The sequence below is a fragment of the Euleptes europaea genome, chromosome 7, assembly GCF_029931775.1.
Source record: "Euleptes europaea isolate rEulEur1 chromosome 7, rEulEur1.hap1, whole genome shotgun sequence".
Classification (NCBI taxonomy): domain Eukaryota; kingdom Metazoa; phylum Chordata; class Lepidosauria; order Squamata; family Sphaerodactylidae; genus Euleptes; species Euleptes europaea.
Genome location: NC_079318.1, coordinates 15,048,564 through 15,067,144, shown reverse-complemented (window position 1 = coordinate 15,067,144; position 18,581 = coordinate 15,048,564). Strand labels below are relative to the sequence as shown.

At 40.0% G+C, this 18,581-nt stretch overlaps 1 protein-coding gene across 7 annotated transcripts in view; it reads right to left on the bottom strand.

Annotated features, from left to right (window-relative positions):
- Nucleotides 1-1,234: 1,234 nt before the first annotated feature.
- The window catches only part of ARID1B (AT-rich interaction domain 1B), a 437,633-nt gene continuing 420,286 nt past the window's right edge, over nt 1,235-18,581 (bottom strand). For 4 of the 7 annotated variants that reach the window (XM_056853875.1, XM_056853880.1, XM_056853879.1 and 1 more), the window contains 6 exons: nt 13,456-13,606; nt 11,278-11,394; nt 9,023-9,119; nt 6,156-6,942; nt 4,338-4,468; nt 1,235-3,063 (listed from right to left, as the gene is read on the bottom strand). In XM_056853875.1, coding sequence (XP_056709853.1) covers nt 1,330-3,063; nt 4,338-4,468; nt 6,156-6,942; nt 9,023-9,119; nt 11,278-11,394; nt 13,456-13,606 — 3,017 coding nt within the window. In that variant the 3' untranslated portion in view covers nt 1,235-1,329. The remainder of the gene's footprint in view (nt 3,064-4,337; nt 4,469-6,155; nt 6,943-9,022; nt 9,120-11,277; nt 11,395-13,455; nt 13,607-18,581) is intronic. The other 3 variants (XM_056853877.1, XM_056853878.1, XM_056853881.1) reach the window with 1 other exon arrangement.

Here is an 18,581-nt window from a genome sequence, read left to right as displayed (position 1 = left end):
TATAAAGATTTTATACTGAATAAATGATATTCATTAAGCCAGAGGAAAAGGAGGAATTTACATCAAGTTTTTTTCTTTTTTTTTAAACTACATTATTTTGAAATACAAATGCGGATTCTTCTCACTGAAAAATCTTTGAAGTTGTGTTTCTTCCTTTTTTTCCTGTATATGCGTTTTTTTGTCTGTAGACAGGTAACCGTTTTCTTAAATCAATCCATTCGTAACCATTTCCACATCTTGATTTATAAAGCAAGTTGTGAGCAATTGCTCTCCCGAAATAGAGCATGACTTTATACATACAGAAACTTGTACATTACCCTCGTGGTGGTGGTGATTTTTTTTGTTATTATTTTTGGAGAGATGGCCCAAACAATAATAATAATATTAATAATAATAATAATAAAAAATTAATTCTACCATCACTTTGTAGTTACCACATCATGAAAAATGAATTAAATCCTTGTATTTATAATAAAAAAAAAAGAGATGAGGGTATGTTTAATGTACAACTTCTATATACATCACGGCCCTTAGGCAATAAAAAATATTTAAAAAACGATTCAAAGGAATTGTGAAGAACTGTCATTATGGAAGGTCTAACAATAGATACTGATGAGACAGTTCTGATGAGGAAGCAATTTATGTTGATCATCTTCAGGGTTGTGTTGCAACCTTCCTAAAGAATTTGTTTTTCTCCTACCCTAATGTAACCATTCTCCTGTGGAGAAACCCAAGATAATTTCCTATGCAGTCTATGGACCAACCCCTTTCCTTGATCCGCTACACCTACATCACTAACATTCTTCTATTGCACAGAGCGCTTTGGGCAATGGTGAAAAGGTTGGCTGGGTTTTCTTTCGTTCTTGAAAAACAAAACACACAGTACCTTGGTACATTTCCCTCCCACTTTTGCTCTTCAGAGCAGTGAGACTATTTTTTCCCCATCGAATCGTGTTTTGCAATATTTTACCTCCCCAATTTCTCTAGTTCGCTTCCCCCCTCCCCCAAAAGATGTGATACAAACATGGAAAAAAAACATTGAAAAGGATATCTATGGGAAAAAGTGTGACCTTTGAATGTACTAGACAGCAACTTTGGTTAAAAAAATAAAATAAAAGATGTACTTATACACATAGACAGCAAATATTAATTTTATAACTGTTCAAATTAATAATTTCTTTTAATTCCCAATTGGTGAATGGGGCAGAGGAGCAAATATTCTTTCTTCCCCCCACCCTTCTTCCTACACTGGATAAACAAGTACGGAAAACAGCCATTTATATGTGACCCTCTAATCTCCACTCACACATGCTTGGCTTCTCACTTATGTCATAACTGTCCAATCTGAAAAAGTACATCACAAATGACAGATGCAACCAGAGAGTTCAGAACAGCAGATATTGAGATATCCAGCAAACGGCCCTCATGTAAAAGGAACTCTGAGCGGTTCTCCTCTACCCGAGCCATGGCAAGCAAACCCTTGGCTGCCCTGCACATCATGTCCACACTTGGCGGCTCCAGAGGTGGGGGTTGCATGTGCATGAGGTTATGCTGGCTCTGCTGGTACTGGGCCATAGTGACCCCATCCTCAAGGAAGCTTATCAAGTTTCCGATGCTTCCCTTCTGCACAGCTATTGCCCTTGCTGCTAATGTGTCCCCCTGGGCAAGGTTTGATAAGAGTGCCATGGACATTTCTCGGCAGACTGGATTTTTGCGGTCCCCAACGTACCTAACTAAAGTAGCATAGAGTTTCTCCTGACGGCTGAATGGGGGAGTGGCCAAGATAAGGTCCACGTTATTGTCTTGGATACTGAGTTTACACAGGGTTTCCAGTACAAGTCTTTGAGGTGACAGGACTGAATTGGGCCCCACAGTTGGAAAAGGATCCTGTGCCTCTGCAGACGGGCACACCATCCAGTGCAGTAAGCCATCCAAAATTGGCAAACAGATGCTTTCTGTGTAAGCAGATAAGTCTAGCTGCCCAGAAATGTTGGCTAATGTGACCAATGTATTGTCCCTCAAGACTTCAAGGCAATCCCACCACCACTCATCTTTGCTGCAGGCCACCCCTTTGTCCGCCTCTTCCTCTTTTTCGTATGTCTGTGGCGCACGCTTTCTTTCTGGGTGCTCATGATGGAGAAGGATCAACTTTCCCAAGATCAGCACCAAGCCTGGATGTTTTGACATTTCGGCATCGTTGCCAGGCACAAAAGATAAGCTGCGGACAATATTTGACACACAGATGCATCGTTTGGCCAGAGAGTCCTGCCAATGGGTTACGGTGCATAGCGGAGTTTCATCTCGACTCCTTGGCTCATCCTCTAGCAGCTTGATATTCCTATGACTTTTGGCCTGATGGATTCCAAATGGAAATTTACCGCTATCTGTCTGAGAAGAAGCAGAGTCTGAGTCTTCAGACAATGCTCCTGGACGAGCCGACAAGACGTCATCAATGGTGGCTGATAAGCTTTTGTCTTGCTGTTCTTCTGATTCTCCTTTCCCCTCCCCATTCTTCTTTTTACTTAAATAGCTTGATGGAGGAGGCGGTCTCCTGCGAGGAGGGATCTCCATCTTGCTCTCGAAATGGGTTTGGATGTGCTCTGTTGTATCGCCCCCACCAAGCTGCCAGTGGAGAAGTCCACTGCTGAATTCCTGAACACGTCCAAGTCTGTCAGATCTGTCGATAACAAAGAGATTGTTTTTCTTCACAATTTTTATAGGCAGCTTGTCAAATTTACTGGCTTGTTTTGGCCTCTCAGTAGGCTCAGCAATGGCATCTGGGGGAGCAAGAACAGTGCTTTTTTCCTCTCCTTCAGTTTTCTCATTTTCCTCTTCCTCTTCCTCCTCCTCATCCTGAAATTCATCAAAATAAGCAATACATTCATCATCGTTCTCTTCTTTTCTGGCATCTTGTGTCATGGGTTGGCCATCCTCTTTCCGAGCTGAATTATGATCTAGCACTTTTGGTCCTGGATGCCCCACTTCATATTCCATAAGGATCCCAAAAATATCAATTAGGCATTTTCTAAAATACTCCACCAAAAGTTCAAGAAAGCCAGATAACTGGGGAAACAGAAAAGAAACACAAAATGTTAACAGGAACATTAAAGAAAATATGGAACGGTGTTAGTAGCACAAGTTTAAGATTTTTCAGTTTCTCTTCAGGAGTGTCCTTGGTTCCAAATGTTCAGCTAGATTATTCTTCCTACCTATTCTTAATTCTACACATAAAAGAAACCTTACCAGTGTATAGACTCTGTGTATATCTCCTCAACACAATTTATCCACATAATAAACCTGTGAGATATGTGAGACAGTTGTGGGGTATGGATTTGAACCTGTATCTTGTTACCAGCATTGTAATTAAATCCACATAAGTATCTAGCCCATGAAAACTGGTAGCAGCCCTCCTAAATATTCATAGCGATAATGTTATTCTTGGCCCTTCAGTGCCATGACAGAACCCCCCTCCCCCCAAAAACCCCCCCTCTTTTCCTTTACAAAAGTTTCTTCTTGGTCATCTGGAAATTCTTACTATAGGTGACTAGGCAAGCAGCTATTTGCGAGCCTATCTTTCCACATCCAAACTCAACATTTTGATTCTCTGCTCAACCATACCCCATGCTGTGTTACACATGGAATAATGTACAACACTGCTTATAAGTAAGGAAACAAGCCAAATGGACAATGGACCACAGAAAGAATTCCAGCATTTGCTGTGTAAGCAAATACTGGCAAACATTGGGGTAGAATTCATACTGATTCTTATTTCCCGTGGATAAAAAATATCAGTCTTAAGTAATGACACTCTGACAATTTTTGTGCAGAGTAGAGGGCGGGTTAGAAATTTGAAAAATAAATAAATTCATTTTCACTGAGATATAACACTCCTTTACTAAAAAAATCACAACACAACTAGAAGAAAGTTAGTCCATGTTTCTGGTTTTATCTGGCTAGGGGACGTAAATAAACAATCTAATTTAGAAGAACTCAGCTGCTTTGATATGACGTCCATACAAGCAATTATTTAAGCTATTTTAAACTTCAAGCTCACACGATATAAGCAGTGGCCGCAACTGCTTTCAGATCTGCAGTGAGTTCTCAAAGGCTTTTATTGCGCTCTGATTATTGAATCTTGTTTCATGCTGAAATTTACAACATCCAAGGAATTCTTCTGTTGCTCCTGTTGTTAGTGAAAGTAATACGCACCATACATGCAGAATCATATAATTTTTTTTAACAATTACAGATTTAATTTCTAAGATTTAGTATCTTTGTTCCTTTTTGACTAGGCCATTTGGCATCAGCATATTCCATATTTTTATCGTTCTTCCTACCTGAGAAAGGTTGAAAGTAGCCACAGTACTGTCATCATACAGAAGGATATTAATAGTGTCTAATGCCCAAGTACTTTCAGCAAGAAGGCCCGATTTAAGAGACATCATCACTCTCCAAGCCTCAGGAGTTACTGGAAAAGAGAGAAGAATGATTTGATATGAATGCTTTCTAGAGATTTGAAGGCAGGTTTCAAATGGCACACATCAGAGTTAAGAACAGATGGTTGTATTCTAGTTAATGGTATGAATTATCATTGCTTCATCACTTTACTCAACAATTCTACCCAAATACTAAGTGTCTTACAATGTGTAAAATAAGTCTTTGATGAAAAGAGCCATGCTGCCACTTTTAAAATTGGCTGAAGCAGTACAATGAATGGCAAGAATCATATTGTGAACCATCAAGTTCTGTTATGCCAACTACAGAGATTATTCTTTCTCTAGGCATTAAAGCTGATGTGGACAATATATGTTAGGCTAATGAGGTTATTTGTTGCTCTTTCTCTCAAGCTAAGTCAGCAGTGTGTGCTAGGGTGTGTGTGTATGTCACACCCACCTCCAACTGGTGAAGACTGAAATAATTTTTGTATGGTTGGAGAACTGTTCAGGAGTTACGAACAAGAATTTTAATTTTGCAGTGCTCTTTTCTGCACTCTCATAAGGCCTGGTCAGTCTGACAGGCTAACATAATGTGAAGAAGAAGGAGGAGGAGGAGGAGAGAGAACAGTGACTGGCACAAAGTCACCCAGCTGGTTTCATGTGGAGGAGTGGGGAAACCAACCCAGTTCACCAGATTAGAGTCCACTGCTCATGTGGAGGACTGGGGAATCAAATTTGGCTCTCCATATTAGAGTCCACCACTCTTACCCACTATACCACGCTGGCTCTCATCCTGTGCCCTTTCAACCAAAGACAGCTAAGCCTGTACAAGCGACCTTGAACTTCCCATAAGAGGAAAAGTAAAAAATGGTCATAAAGACTAGGAAATGAAAACTGGATTGCCAACAGTGGAACACTCACAAAAGGAAGACTGCTGCTTGCAGCCTGAGCAAAATGTTTCCAAATATTTATGTTGTTTTATAAGATGCAACTAGACGGTACTCAAATCAGCAAGTAAGCTCTCATTAAGGGCAAAAAGAAGGACATAATTCCTGCTTCGTCACAAATAGGAAACTGATTAGGCAGCGCTTGCAGTGTTTACCAGTATGATTTCTCATTAATATAAATAAATTCCCCGTATGATATTTCCCTGATATTACACATAATATATTGTATTTCTTATATTGGGTGCTCCACCCTATCAGCTAGCAAGCAAACAAAACAGCAACAACCCCCCCTCCCAAATCCCTTCTATTGTACAAAGAGAGCTATCAAACAAAGTGTAAAAGGATTTTTGTTGCATACAGCAGCCTGTTCCTATGTACCAATGTGCCTAGGAAGCAGCTTCTATAGAGTGATTTCACCCCAGTTCCATTGCTAGCATGGGGTAGCCATCCATGTTGAACAATGCCAGATACTATATATTCTGGTGTGGTTCCTATAATAAAGTCACACAAGTCTCTGGGAGGACCAAACTCTAATTTGATATTATCATAGTCACAATTATAGAACCTAATCATCTAAACATGCAGTGCTCTTTTCTGTGTAGAAATATTAATTGTTGGAGCAATATTTGTCTCACAAAATGGTCACTCCTTGAAACAATTTTAAGCACCATTGCACCGTTTAGTAGAGCTAACAGCTGCATTTATATAACCTTGCTGTGAAATTATAATTAAAAGGGAATAACCTTCCATAAATGGACAACGTTATCCTTACCAATGTCTTTTGAGGTAATCTTTCGTCTTGGTTTCAAGACTGGCTGGGATGCTTCTACTGAGCCTGGAGGGAAAGTTATTTCTCGTCTGATTGGCGGTGGCTGAGTCGGAGGACCTGTGACCTGTGAAACTGGAACGGCAGGCATAACTTTTGGCATCTTCATGGAGGGCAGGAAAGGGGATTTACTTGGAGACATACGGTTTTCCAAAGAGCGGGGGAAAGATGCAGGACTTGGAGCCCGAGATATGTGATTTGACATTGATGATGGTGTCTGGTAGGATGACTGAGGTCGAGTGATTGGTTGCATGGCAGCGGAGGATGACATGTAAGAAGGCTGGCGCTGGTTGACGTGAGAAGGCCACTGGCTTTCATGGTTTATCCTCTGGTCAGGTACCATCATATCTTCAGTGCGGTTCATCCCTGGATAAGGTGGGGCCTGTGCAGGGCCGCCAGGGCCTTGCCTATTCTGATACGGGTAAGGCATATCATTTCTTGTAGGCCACATGTTCTGCTGGGGTCCTTCACTGGAGGCTGATGACTGCATAGGGCCACCAATCATTTGAGGAGGTATTCCATGTTGTTGCATTTGTCCTGGACCCTGCATCCTCTCTCTGTTATAAGGATATGGATATTGGCTCTGTATTGGCCTCCTGTCTGGTCCAGAGTAAGCGCTGCTGTACTGGTTAAACATATCTTGCTGTTGGTTGCTATACTGCATGTTAAACATATCCCCTTCATGGCGTTTAGCGGGAGGCCCATACATGCCATCCATATGACGTTTGTAGTTCTGAAAAGGAATAGCAACATGAATAAAGGATGCAACCTAAAGTATTATTTTTCATATTGCAGTATACTGCTTTGACAGAAGCTTTTCCAATAACATGCCACACAGATTTGGATGAAATTAAAACTTTGTACTTTCATGAATGTTTTAATGGGCAAATTGCTACTTTTCAATTATCCCAGTAAATACACATGAACTGGAAGAAACTTCCTCTTCAACTTTAAGTAAAGAGCATGATGACTTTAGAGGCAGGTTTAAAAATGCTTATGATTATATTTGAGGCAGCACTTTCCTTTCAGGAGTCTGTTTTGATATTTAAAAGAAAACTAACCTTAGGCTAACATTTCTCATGGTAATGCTGAATCTGAAGTGATTTTTGTTGGGGGGGGGCAGCTGGATAAAATTGTGTTAGTCATTTTTGACATTTTTAAATTTGAAAAAAGCAATATCCTTAGTAGAGACTTTTGAAAGATTTTTTTTATTTACAGAAAGTTCAAATGGAAGCTTTAAACGAATTATAGCTAGCTGTTCACGAGAAATTCCTTTGACACATTTTACAACACATTTAAGTATACAAAAACGTGTCAATATAAATATATAACACTAAGAAAAGCATGTCTGTATATGGAATGTGAGAGGTCTTTAAAAAACATTAAAATAAAACCTGAAGCTTATAGGACAGCTTCTCTCCCCCATTCTTGCTCTGTACTCTTAGACATTCTCAGGAGTGCCTCTTGAGGGTGACTCTATCACCAGAGGCTTAACAAATGGCAGCCAGGTCCAGAGATTTTTCTTCAGTGACTCCATATCTCTGGAACCCTATGCCCAGGGAAGTTCATATGGTGTACTGTTTCCGCATTTAAGCAACTGGGAATGGCTGAGCTTCATTGGAGGGCTTTTACCTCTTGATAAAGGGCCATCTGGATAGTTCTGTGTGGCACTGATTATGATACTTGGTTGCTGCTTTATAGTGATTTGTTAAGAATTGGTTATATATGATATTTGCAGTTAGTTATAAGCTGTTCTGAATTGTAGTGAGGTGTTGGACATGAATAAAAAATAAAAATAAAAATGTGGCTATCAAGGGGTAAGGCTACTTTAATACCGTTACTTTCCCAGTCTTCCCGCTCTAATTATCTATCTAGAATTCCTTTGCACTACCAAAAGACTCATCTGGCCTTTTTCCTTCCTCCCTAAGACTAGTTACCATGATGTTTCAGAAGTAAATGTTTTTTTTTTCTTCCAGCATCTTTTCCCTCAGAATATAGCAGCTTGAAGCACAAAGACATTCTTCATTGTTGATCAGGAAACTTTCCTGCAGGATGCTTAGCTTAGGGTTGCATTCATTGGTCACTAACACAGATGTAGTTTTATTTATTTATTTTTATTATTTATTATTTCAATTTCTAGCTGTCCCTCCCTAGCCGAAGCCAGGCACAGGGCGGGCAACAACAATAAAATCAACAATCCTCCACAACTATTAAAACCATAGATAGTGCTCAGATAGTTGCCCCTCCAAGCCAACTGAATTGCTAGGGAATAAACACTGTAAACTGTCTATGCAGTAACATACCACACAGATTTGGATGAAATTAAAACTTTGTACTTGCAGCTGTGAAAGAGTCTGTACAAACGTACACACACATGCTCATAACAATAGCCTTGCTGTCAACCTATGGAACCCACCTTAAGTATTTTTGCTTTGGTCAATGCCCGAGCCCTGTGGCGCAGAGTGATAAGCTGCAGTACTGCAGTCCAAGCTCTGCTCACAACCTGAGTTCGATCCCAATGGAAGTTGCTTTCAGGTAGCTGGCTCAAGATTGACTCAGCCTTCCATCCTTCCGAGGTTGGTAAAATGAGTACCCAGCTTGCTGGGGGTAAAGGGAAGATGACTGGGGAAGGCATTGGCAAACCACCCCGTAAACAAAGTCTGCCTAGTAAACGTTGGGATGTGACGTCACTCCATGGGTCAGGAATGACCCGGTGCTTGTACAGGGGACCTTTACCTTTTTTACAATGCCTGAACGCATGGATTGATTGAGTGCATTTTGCCAATGGGGTATTATAACTATAAGATGTTTACCTGCTGTTGTTGATACAGTCCAGCTTGGTGTCCTCCATAAGGTGGCTGTCCTGAAGGAGGTGCTTGTGCTGGGTACTGCTGTCCATATGTTTCATGCCTGCAATGACCAACACACATTACTTATTTGGATGCCCTCTATATGTGGAACCCAGGGCTAAATTTCTTGCCGGGTTGGTTCCTGACCTTAACACTTGTCCTAGTGTTGAGAAATTAGTATTTTTGTTAAAAGACACTGATGGGCTTGTTTCTTCTAGGACTTCCCTGTATACTCTGTATACTCTGGCAGCAAAGAAAATAAGGTATGGTTGCTAAAAGAGCTGATCCTTTGAGTTGATTTTAATGGTTGCTAGGTCCCACTGGCTGATTGGGACACCACTGCAACTTTTAATTATTATTATTTCTCTGTATGCATCAATTTAGCATAGTTTTATTATGTATATCTATTATTATAGCCAGCATTTTATTAACCTTGTATTTCCTTTTATTACTTATCTGTGGTATCCTGTTTGTAATGGCCTATGGCTAAATGCAAATAAAGCTACTGTAACTAGCACTACCAATGAATATGGTGCTCCACCAAGTTGGCAGAAAATAATAGCTGTCTCTAAGAACTTCTGAAGCTCTTGATGAAATGTACTTTTTTTAGATGACAGTTAAATTTCCACAGCAAATGCTTACATTTAACTAGGAGTGATGCGAACTTGGGCGGGAACTTGTGCTATTGCAGTTCCATTTTAGTTCAGTGGCACTACATCAAAGTAAATCAGTAACTGCCACTTTTTAGAATCAATTTTAACCCTCTCTATTGCCTGGTGAAAATCTCAACTAAGTGGTAATATCTTAAATATAGTGCATCTCAAGCCAGAGTTTCAGGACTGAACCTATCACTGCAGGTAGAAAGTAATGTGTGACCTGGTTGCATGAACTATTCTTAAGCTTTCCATTTTCTTCTCACCTCTTGTGAAAGGTGGAAAGATCTTAAAACTGGGTGATCAAAATACATATTAGTTATACTTTCAGATCGCATATAATATCCAATTTGTTGGGGTGGTGCCATGTCTTTCCAAGACTCAGATCTCTACCCCCATCACAGGTATGAGATTACTTCACTTATCAGCAACTGAATAGTCTCAAGTTAGGAAGCCAAAACGTATTTGGCAACCCTACAGTATGTAAGAAGAAACTGAGAAATGGCTGGCTGCTTCTCTGTTTGATTCACAACACATTAATAAAATATATGGATACTGGTTTTGTACACACACACACACATACACAGTGATGCCTGTGAATTGCACTTAATATTAGCAGGAGGAATAAAGCATATGGATAATAAGAAAGCACAGCACACAGTATGAAGAATGATTTCATCCTAAAATATTTGCTGTGACTCAGGTTGCTGCTTGAAACTTACCCTTGTAACAAGGTAATACAGCAGAGCACTAGACTTAACATTAATTGTAGACCCCTAACTGAATAGAAGGAGCCCCGTGGCGCAGAGTGTTAAGCTGCAGTATTGCAGTCAAAAGCTCTGCTCACGACCTGAGTTCAATCCCGACGGAAGTCGGTTTCAGGTAGCTGGCTCAAGGTTGACTCAGCCTTCCATCCTTCTGAGGTCAGTAAAATGAGTACCCAGCTTGCTGGGGGTAAAGGGAAGATGACCGGGGAAGGCACTGGCAAACCACCCTCTAAACAAAGTCTGCCTAGTAAATGTCGGGATGTGACGTCACCCCATGGGTCAGGAATGACTCGTTGCTTGCACAGGGGACCTTTACCTTTACCTTTAAACCTGCACCAATAAATATTATTATTATTATGGTGATCCCAGCAAGGGGCTTTCAATGCAAGTGAGAAGCAGAGGTGGTTTGCCATTGCCTTCCTCTGCAGAGTTTTCCTGCTATCCAACCTCCAACAATCTCTTCTTATTCTCTCCAGGATCAGAAGACCATGCCTATTATATTAGGTGCTGTGGAATATTGGCAAGATGCTGCTGCAGTCGTCTTGTTTGTGAGCTTACTGGAGGTACCTGGTTGGCTACTGTAGGAACAGACTGCTGGACTTGATGGGCCTTGGTCTGATCCAGCATGGCTTTCCCTATGTTCTTATCTCACAGGAGTTTACCCCAAGGATCTGTATGCATTTCAATGAAGCTAACAGTGTTAGCTATGCTTGGTAAAGTGCAACCTTCCTCAATGGTCTGAAAATGTAATGTCATCTGGTTAAGACAGGCATTTCAAACAGATTAAATTATTGTTCACCTTTGCTGCCCAGGGTAACAGTTAGGAGAGTACATGTTTGGGTCACTGTTTGAAGGCACCATGTTGCTTTGACCAGGTGCTCCCACACTGCCTTCAGGACCCAGACCATGATCCGACCTAAAAATGACAAAGGAAACCTCACACTGTGACAAGCTCTTATTCCTCAGATCTGGTGAGAAAGAAGACCTGTGACTCGGCAATTTTTGGCTCAAGGTCTGCAGCTTAGATTCAAAATATCACTGAGACCATTGCAGAAGCTCTTTTATTCTGTGTCTGTAGGGACAATTCAGCCTAGTGATATTCAAAAAACCCAAAAACAAGTAAACTACTTGTCACTAATGGCCACACTACAAGTTATGTATACTCCCATGAATTGCTTTTCCAAACTGGATTTTTTTAAACTGCAGAACATCCTCAGGTGGAGGGGCTATTTACTTCCCTTTCCAAATATTTATCCTCTCAAAATCATTTTCCCGCAAGCTGCCTTTCTCCCTGAGAGGAAAAAGATGGCTGGAATTTTTCTCCTTGAGAGGGAAAAGTAATGGAGTGTCGGATTTAGGGCATACAACCAGATGACACAGACAGGACTGAGCAGCCCTTTTCCTGCTGGCTTATGCTAACTTGAAGCTACCTGCCAAGAAAAACACATCAGTGTGGCTCATTGTGGCACATTGACGCAACAAATCTAAGTTGGAAAGAAACTTATTGAATTTCAGTAGCTTCTTCCCAAAGAACACTGGAATTTATAGTATTATGAAAATCTTTTATTCTTTCATAGAGTTTCAACAACTAGTGTTTCCCTTTTATGCTCAACGATAAAATAGCTTGAAGTGATGCAAATTTGTTGTCAAGCCATGTAGTTAGGTCATGTGACATAAAACCTCTTCCCTCATTCTAGCGTGTAACACTTATTTAGTGTTAACTGTTGTTCTGCATGGCTCCTTTCTGCACCTATCCAAGGGCCAGACCTTTATTACAGCTTTTTTCAAAGTCCCCACCATAAACATTATGAAAGGAGATTCTCCAGCTACTAAACTGTAGTGTCAATAGGGTCATGTACTTGGTCCTATGCTGGAGCAGAGCTTCCAAAGCACAAAGGTAACACCCAGGCAACAGGCTGACACTGTCAAATTTTGGTGAGGCTGAATTTTCATTTTGAAAGTTACTACTTATTATGCAGCAAAAATATTTGTAGAACCCTGCACCTGTCACTTATTTGTGCATTTTAATGTTTGTTGTAGCTACAGTTCCCTTCCTGCTGCTGCGTGAACAGCCAACTTTCTAATTCCCAGGGCTCCTTCTCTATATAATCCCAACCAATCAGGGATCACATAGGTAATGTGATGTCACAGTGCCACACAGATGACCCGATCTGGCTAGGTGATGATGTCACATAGTGCAAGCAAAGCCCTTCTACCATTCACAGTCTGAGAGCTGCGTGTGTGTGAAGAGGAAGCAATCAGGCCAAGGTTCCCATGTTTTGTTCTGCTGGCAGTTCCATCATCTGTGTCTCAGCCACTGTGTCCTAAGACTTGCACAAATCTAGCTTTAGGTGTATGTAGCTACACATGAATACTTGGGGCAGAATGTGTATTCTGACATGCACATAAGGGCACATCCTAGTAAAGGTAAGGTGGTGCAGATGCATGGCATCCACATCTGGATGTGTTAATTTTTTTCACTGGACATGCATCTGAATGAGCCCTTCTGTCTGTTCCCAAGTAATCAACTATACATTGCTAGACTCTGGCAAGGAAGCATTCACCTGGTTCTGTGGGACACGCTCTCTCTTCTGCCAATATCTGCCCTTTGTAAATAAGTTTTGCATTCTTTTGCAGAGGTGTGAAAATCACTGAAAAGGGTGGAGGCACATTTTGCAGAGACTATTTCAACTCAGCGATTATTTTCACAAATTGCAGCAGAAGCAGCTAAATACTACAACCTGAAAAAAGCAGTGATCAAATGGTCCTGTTAGCCTCATCCCTTTAACTTCTTTCTTTAACCATTCTCCATTCATTAATTCCTGCAAAAAACAGACATCTAATGCTCAGTTATTTTCTAATTAGTGCTTGGAGGTATGGGATGGTGAGTTCTGTGCCAGATGCAACTGGAAGAAGGCTAAAAGGGCAGGATCTTGTTCATTAATAGTCTGTCTTTTGAAGATACAGGGATGCTCACCTCCGGTCATAACCACTTCCATAAGGGAACTGCTGGCGCTGGCCAATGCCCATGTTGGACATTGCCCCAGAGGGAGTCTGGTTATACATGTCCTGCAGTCCACTGTTGGGCATTTGTCCAGGGGTCATGAAGGGTTCACTGTTTCCAGGCACTACAAAAAGGAACAAAGAAGAAGTACAAATTAAATGTATTCTTTTAGAGTGGACATTCAAACAATATTATAGAGTGGACATTCAAACAATATTAAATGACATCATTAACTGACATAATTTAACTGAAGTCCACAGACTTGACCCTATCAAGCAAAAATGTTAGCTATCTGCCAAATGCATAAATCATCACTGGTACTAAGAGATTTCAGAATTATAACTAAATAGAATGGATTACAAAAAAGCAAGTTTCACAACCTCAAGTAATTGGTTTCACAACCACCTGACAGATGAACAACTTGTAGCTTACCACACTTGAGCCCAGATCTTGAATTCCAAGTGGTTTTACAGTCTCAGATTCGAAAACAGAAAAAAAAACCCTGAAGCAATTTTAAGTCAGTCTTCTATACAAGCCCCGGTTTGGAATCCACAGACTTGTCAGCTGCCAGCCTTCTCAGTTTCCCCTTCCTCCAGCAGCTACTTTGACTCCAGAAATTCCCAGGGTCATGAGTCCTGCATGGAGTAGTAGCCATGCTGGAAATGGCTGTTGGGGGAGGGGAAAGATGCTGACAGCTGGGATCCTTGTGAAGACCTAGCATGGTCTTTGAACTGGATTCAACCCCCTGCATGAGCTACATATATGAGCTACATATCCCCCCAGGTTCTCTAAACTCAGACTGTGAAAATTAGATAGATAGATAGATAGATAGATAGACAGACAGACAGACAGACAGATATAAAAGTTTCAATATTGATAAAAAGGAAGCCTGAGTGTTTCTACACATACAGAATATTTTCCACATTAGAGAAAAGGAAATAGTAGCCATGAAAGAGGAATGTTCTAGATACAATCCAGGTGCCTCAATTGCCCTCTGTCGCTGAGGCACCTATATTGGCTTCACATTGTGAAAACATTCCAAAGTTGAAAAACTAAGGCTAAATATTCCTTTCCCCCCCACCAAGATGTTTTTTTAACAAGAAAAAACAACACATACATACATTTACAATCACACAGATTCTATTCCTTCGGGGAATAGATTTCTTCTTACATGTAATACCTCTTATAAGATTATTTCAGTGTTATACAATATACTTAATAAATCCTGTATCTATATAACCTAATCATTATCTATATTATCACTATTTATGAATTTTTAATCTATTCTTTCCATTTAACATATTCAAAATAACATTGCCATTTCTTCCGTGTTTCTTCCATTGGCTTTTCTTTCATCATGTTGGTTAATCTGGCCATCACAGCAAATTCTTCCATTTTCTGTTGCCACTTTTCCAAATCAGGAATGTCCTCTTGTTTCCAAAGAGCTGCCAATACTAATCTGGCCGCCGTTGTCAAGTATCCAAATAGTTCTTTATGGTTACTTTGCAGATTCTCTGGTTCCATCCCTAACAACATAGTTTCTGGACTCACAGGAAATTTGATTTTGAGTATTTTCTGCATTTCTTGATGTATTTGTATCCAAAACATCTTGACCTTTTTGCAACACATATGAAAATAAGTTCCATCTTTATCTTTACATTTCCAGCAACAGCCATCATAAGATTCATCCATCTTTTTAATGAACATTGGAGTAATATACCATCTAAAGAATTGCTTATACCAGTTCTCGTGTAGATTGTTGCTGGCTGTAAATTTAATTGACTTAGTCCACAGTCTTTCTCATTGTTGCATAGTAAAGGTAAAGGTCCCCTGTGCAAGCACCGGGTCATTCTTGACCCATGGGGTGATGTCACATCCCAACATTTTCTAGGCAGACTTTGTTTACGGGGTGGTTTGCCAGTGCCTTCCCCAGTCATCTTCCCTTTACCCCCAGCAAACTGTGTACTCATTTGACCGACCTCGGAAGGATGGAAGGCTGAGTCAACCTTGAGCCAGCTACCTGAACCCAACTTCCGTTGGGATCGAACTCTCAGGTCGTGAGCAGAGCTTTGGACTGCAGTACTGCAGCTTACCACTCTGTGCCACGGGGCTCCTGTTGCATAGTAATCTCCTTTTTAAAGTTTTCCATCCATTTTATCATGCATGACATGACTTGCTCTTGCTCTGTTTCATATTTAAGTAGTAGTTTATATATCTTTCCCATAATGTGGTCAGATTCTTTGCTAATTAAATTTTCAAACTCAGTATTCTTCTTTATAGTCCCCTGTTGGTAGCAGTCTTGTCATATTTTCATAATCATCTGGTTATACATCAGCCATCCAATTTTCAATGACTTCTTTATCTCATTCCAAGATTTTATTTCTCCTTGATCATTCAGCATGTCTTGATATGTTATATAGTCTATGCCTTTTTTCTCTCCCTTGCTTAAATAAGTATCAGTTGGAGACATTATCCACGGAGGTGAGAGGCTCAATCTACTTTTATTTCTGACCCAAATCTTCATCAGTCCATTCTTGATAATATGTTTCTCTCGAAAGATCTCTGAATTCTTTGCCTTCCAGAGGTAATAATGAAATCCACTGTTCCACAGTCCTTTTTTGATCTTCAGGCTTTTTTGCTCGGGGTTCTTTATCCAGTCCGCTATCCATGATAGTCCTGCCGCTTGATAATATAATTTGATGTTTGGCAATGCTAATCCACCTCTCTTCTTCTCATCTTGCATGATTTTGAAGTTAATTCTTGGTTTTTTCCTGGCCCACACAAATTTGTTAATTTGTCTTTGCCAATCCATCAACATCTTAGCTTTTATTTGAATTGGAAACATTTGAAAAAGGAAAGTTAATCTTGGTAACAAGTTCATCTTAATTACTGCTATTCTCCCCATCCAAGACAAGTTTAGTTTTGTCCATCTCTCCAAATCTTTCTGTATCACCGACCATGTCTTTTGGTAGTTGTCCTTAAACAGTGTTTGGTTTTTCCCAGTAAGATAAATTCCCAGGAATCTAATGGGCTCTTCTGACATCTTACATCCCGTCAACAGCAGAATATTTTGTTTTTCATAGTTATCGACTAAGGCTAAATATTCCATGGTAAGGGATGCTTTCAGCACCCATTATAACTAGATAGAAGTGAACTCTCCAGAAGAATGATTTCCAGTTCCATATACACGGTATAGTCATTATGAGTAGTGGTACTAAGTGACCCAGGTCTGAATCCTTACTCTGCCATGGGAGTTTGCTGGGTAACCTTGGGCCAGTCACTCTCTTATCCTAAAATACCACACAGGTTTGTTGTAAGGATAAAACGGTGGAAAGGAGAAAAGTGGGGTATAAATACCTAAATAAAATAAATAAATACACAATATTAAAAAGTAATCTAGAAACTTCATGAGAATGAAGCCACCTGTTTCTATAGGTGAAAAATGCCCCATATAAAAAATTGAGAGACATGCGCACATCTGTAGATTGGGAAAAAAATCAATTTTTGGGTCCACTTAAGTACTCCCACAATCAAAACCTTACTTACATTGCAACAGAGGTTGGTTTTCAAGAATGCTACATGACTTAAGAAAGATCTTAAGCAAATGGTAAGTGGAACTAATAATTAACTTCCCTTGGCTCAAATATTTACTTTTATGAACTTCAATCAAGAATATATGATTTGTGATCTGTAGCTGTCCTAACATGCTTCTGGGGTTTATGTGATCCCACTAAGATTTAAAATTATATCAATCGATGTCTTATTTCTTTAGTTGCAAAACAGTTTATATGCTATTGAATTAGGCACAAGTGTACACAGGAAATGGCTTATGATCAGGGGATCTATTTAGATAGGGCAGGAGGGACCATCAATTCCACATGTTTCATATCACTGATTATTTCTTAGGAGTATCTGTTTCTTTGACAAGCCCCCAGGTTCTACACACTGACTAACACTGGAAATAGTTAAATGGCACCATGCAGTAAGCCAAATCCCTTTGCTTTATTTTTTAAATTACTGTTTGACCTACGGTGATGCATTGCCATTGTTAGCCTGGAGGATTAAAATACCTAGAACAAATGCTTTTGAAATACCCTGCTGTTTCTTGAATATATCCGAGAGCAAGCTTTAAATGTTGCTGACAATCTTTCTTCCAGACTACAGAAATCTCTGCTTTCATCCGTATTGTAATCTGACAGAGGACCCCTACTTGTAAAAGCAGAGAAGACACAGCGAAGGGTGTCAAAAACTTCATTTTAACATTTTGAAATGTAACAGTCTAAAATCCCCTAAGCAAGCCAAAACATTTTTCTTATTCCTCCTACAACTGCGATTGAGAGAAATTAGAAAGAACTATCACACACACATACTAGCCCTGTTCACAAGTTGTGTGTGTGTGTGTGTGTGTGTGTGTGTGTGAGTAAAATACTGTCAAGTCATAGCCAGTTTATGGTGACCACAAAGGGTTTTCAAGGCAAGAAATGTTCAGAGGTGGTTAGCCATTGCTCTGCGTAGCAACTCTGGAATTCGTTGGTGGTCTCCCATCCAAATACTAACTACTTAGCTTCTGAGAGCTGATGAGACTGAGGTCAGGGTGTCCACGTTAAACTGGATGCAAATACAATCCTCTCTCTACCTAATACTGCTTCTTAACTTGTTAGTTTTAATCAGGTTACTAAAATATAAAAAATAGACCACATCAGAACAGCTTCGAAAATCAATCACAAAGGCATAAAATTTTCACAACTGAAAGAGCGATAAGTCTTCTATTATCTTCTAATAAATGAGGTAATGTCTCCGCTTGATCTATATTTTGGAGCAAAGGAGAAAATTAAAAGATTTCTAGCCTCAGTAAAATAGTTGCATTCAAAAGTCAATCCATGTGCAGGTACACATGATTGTTCTTGACATGTGTGTTGAGTAATTCTCATGTTTCATTCAATGCATGTACAGATAAACAGGTGATTGAAACCTTATATTTATCCAGGCACTGGTTCCCGGTTTCATTTGTAAAGTGAATGTGCAATGGCCCTTTCTTACAAACAGGTGAATGCACGTACATAAGCCCCAGGTCCTGATGGTCTCCTGGCCGAATTGTT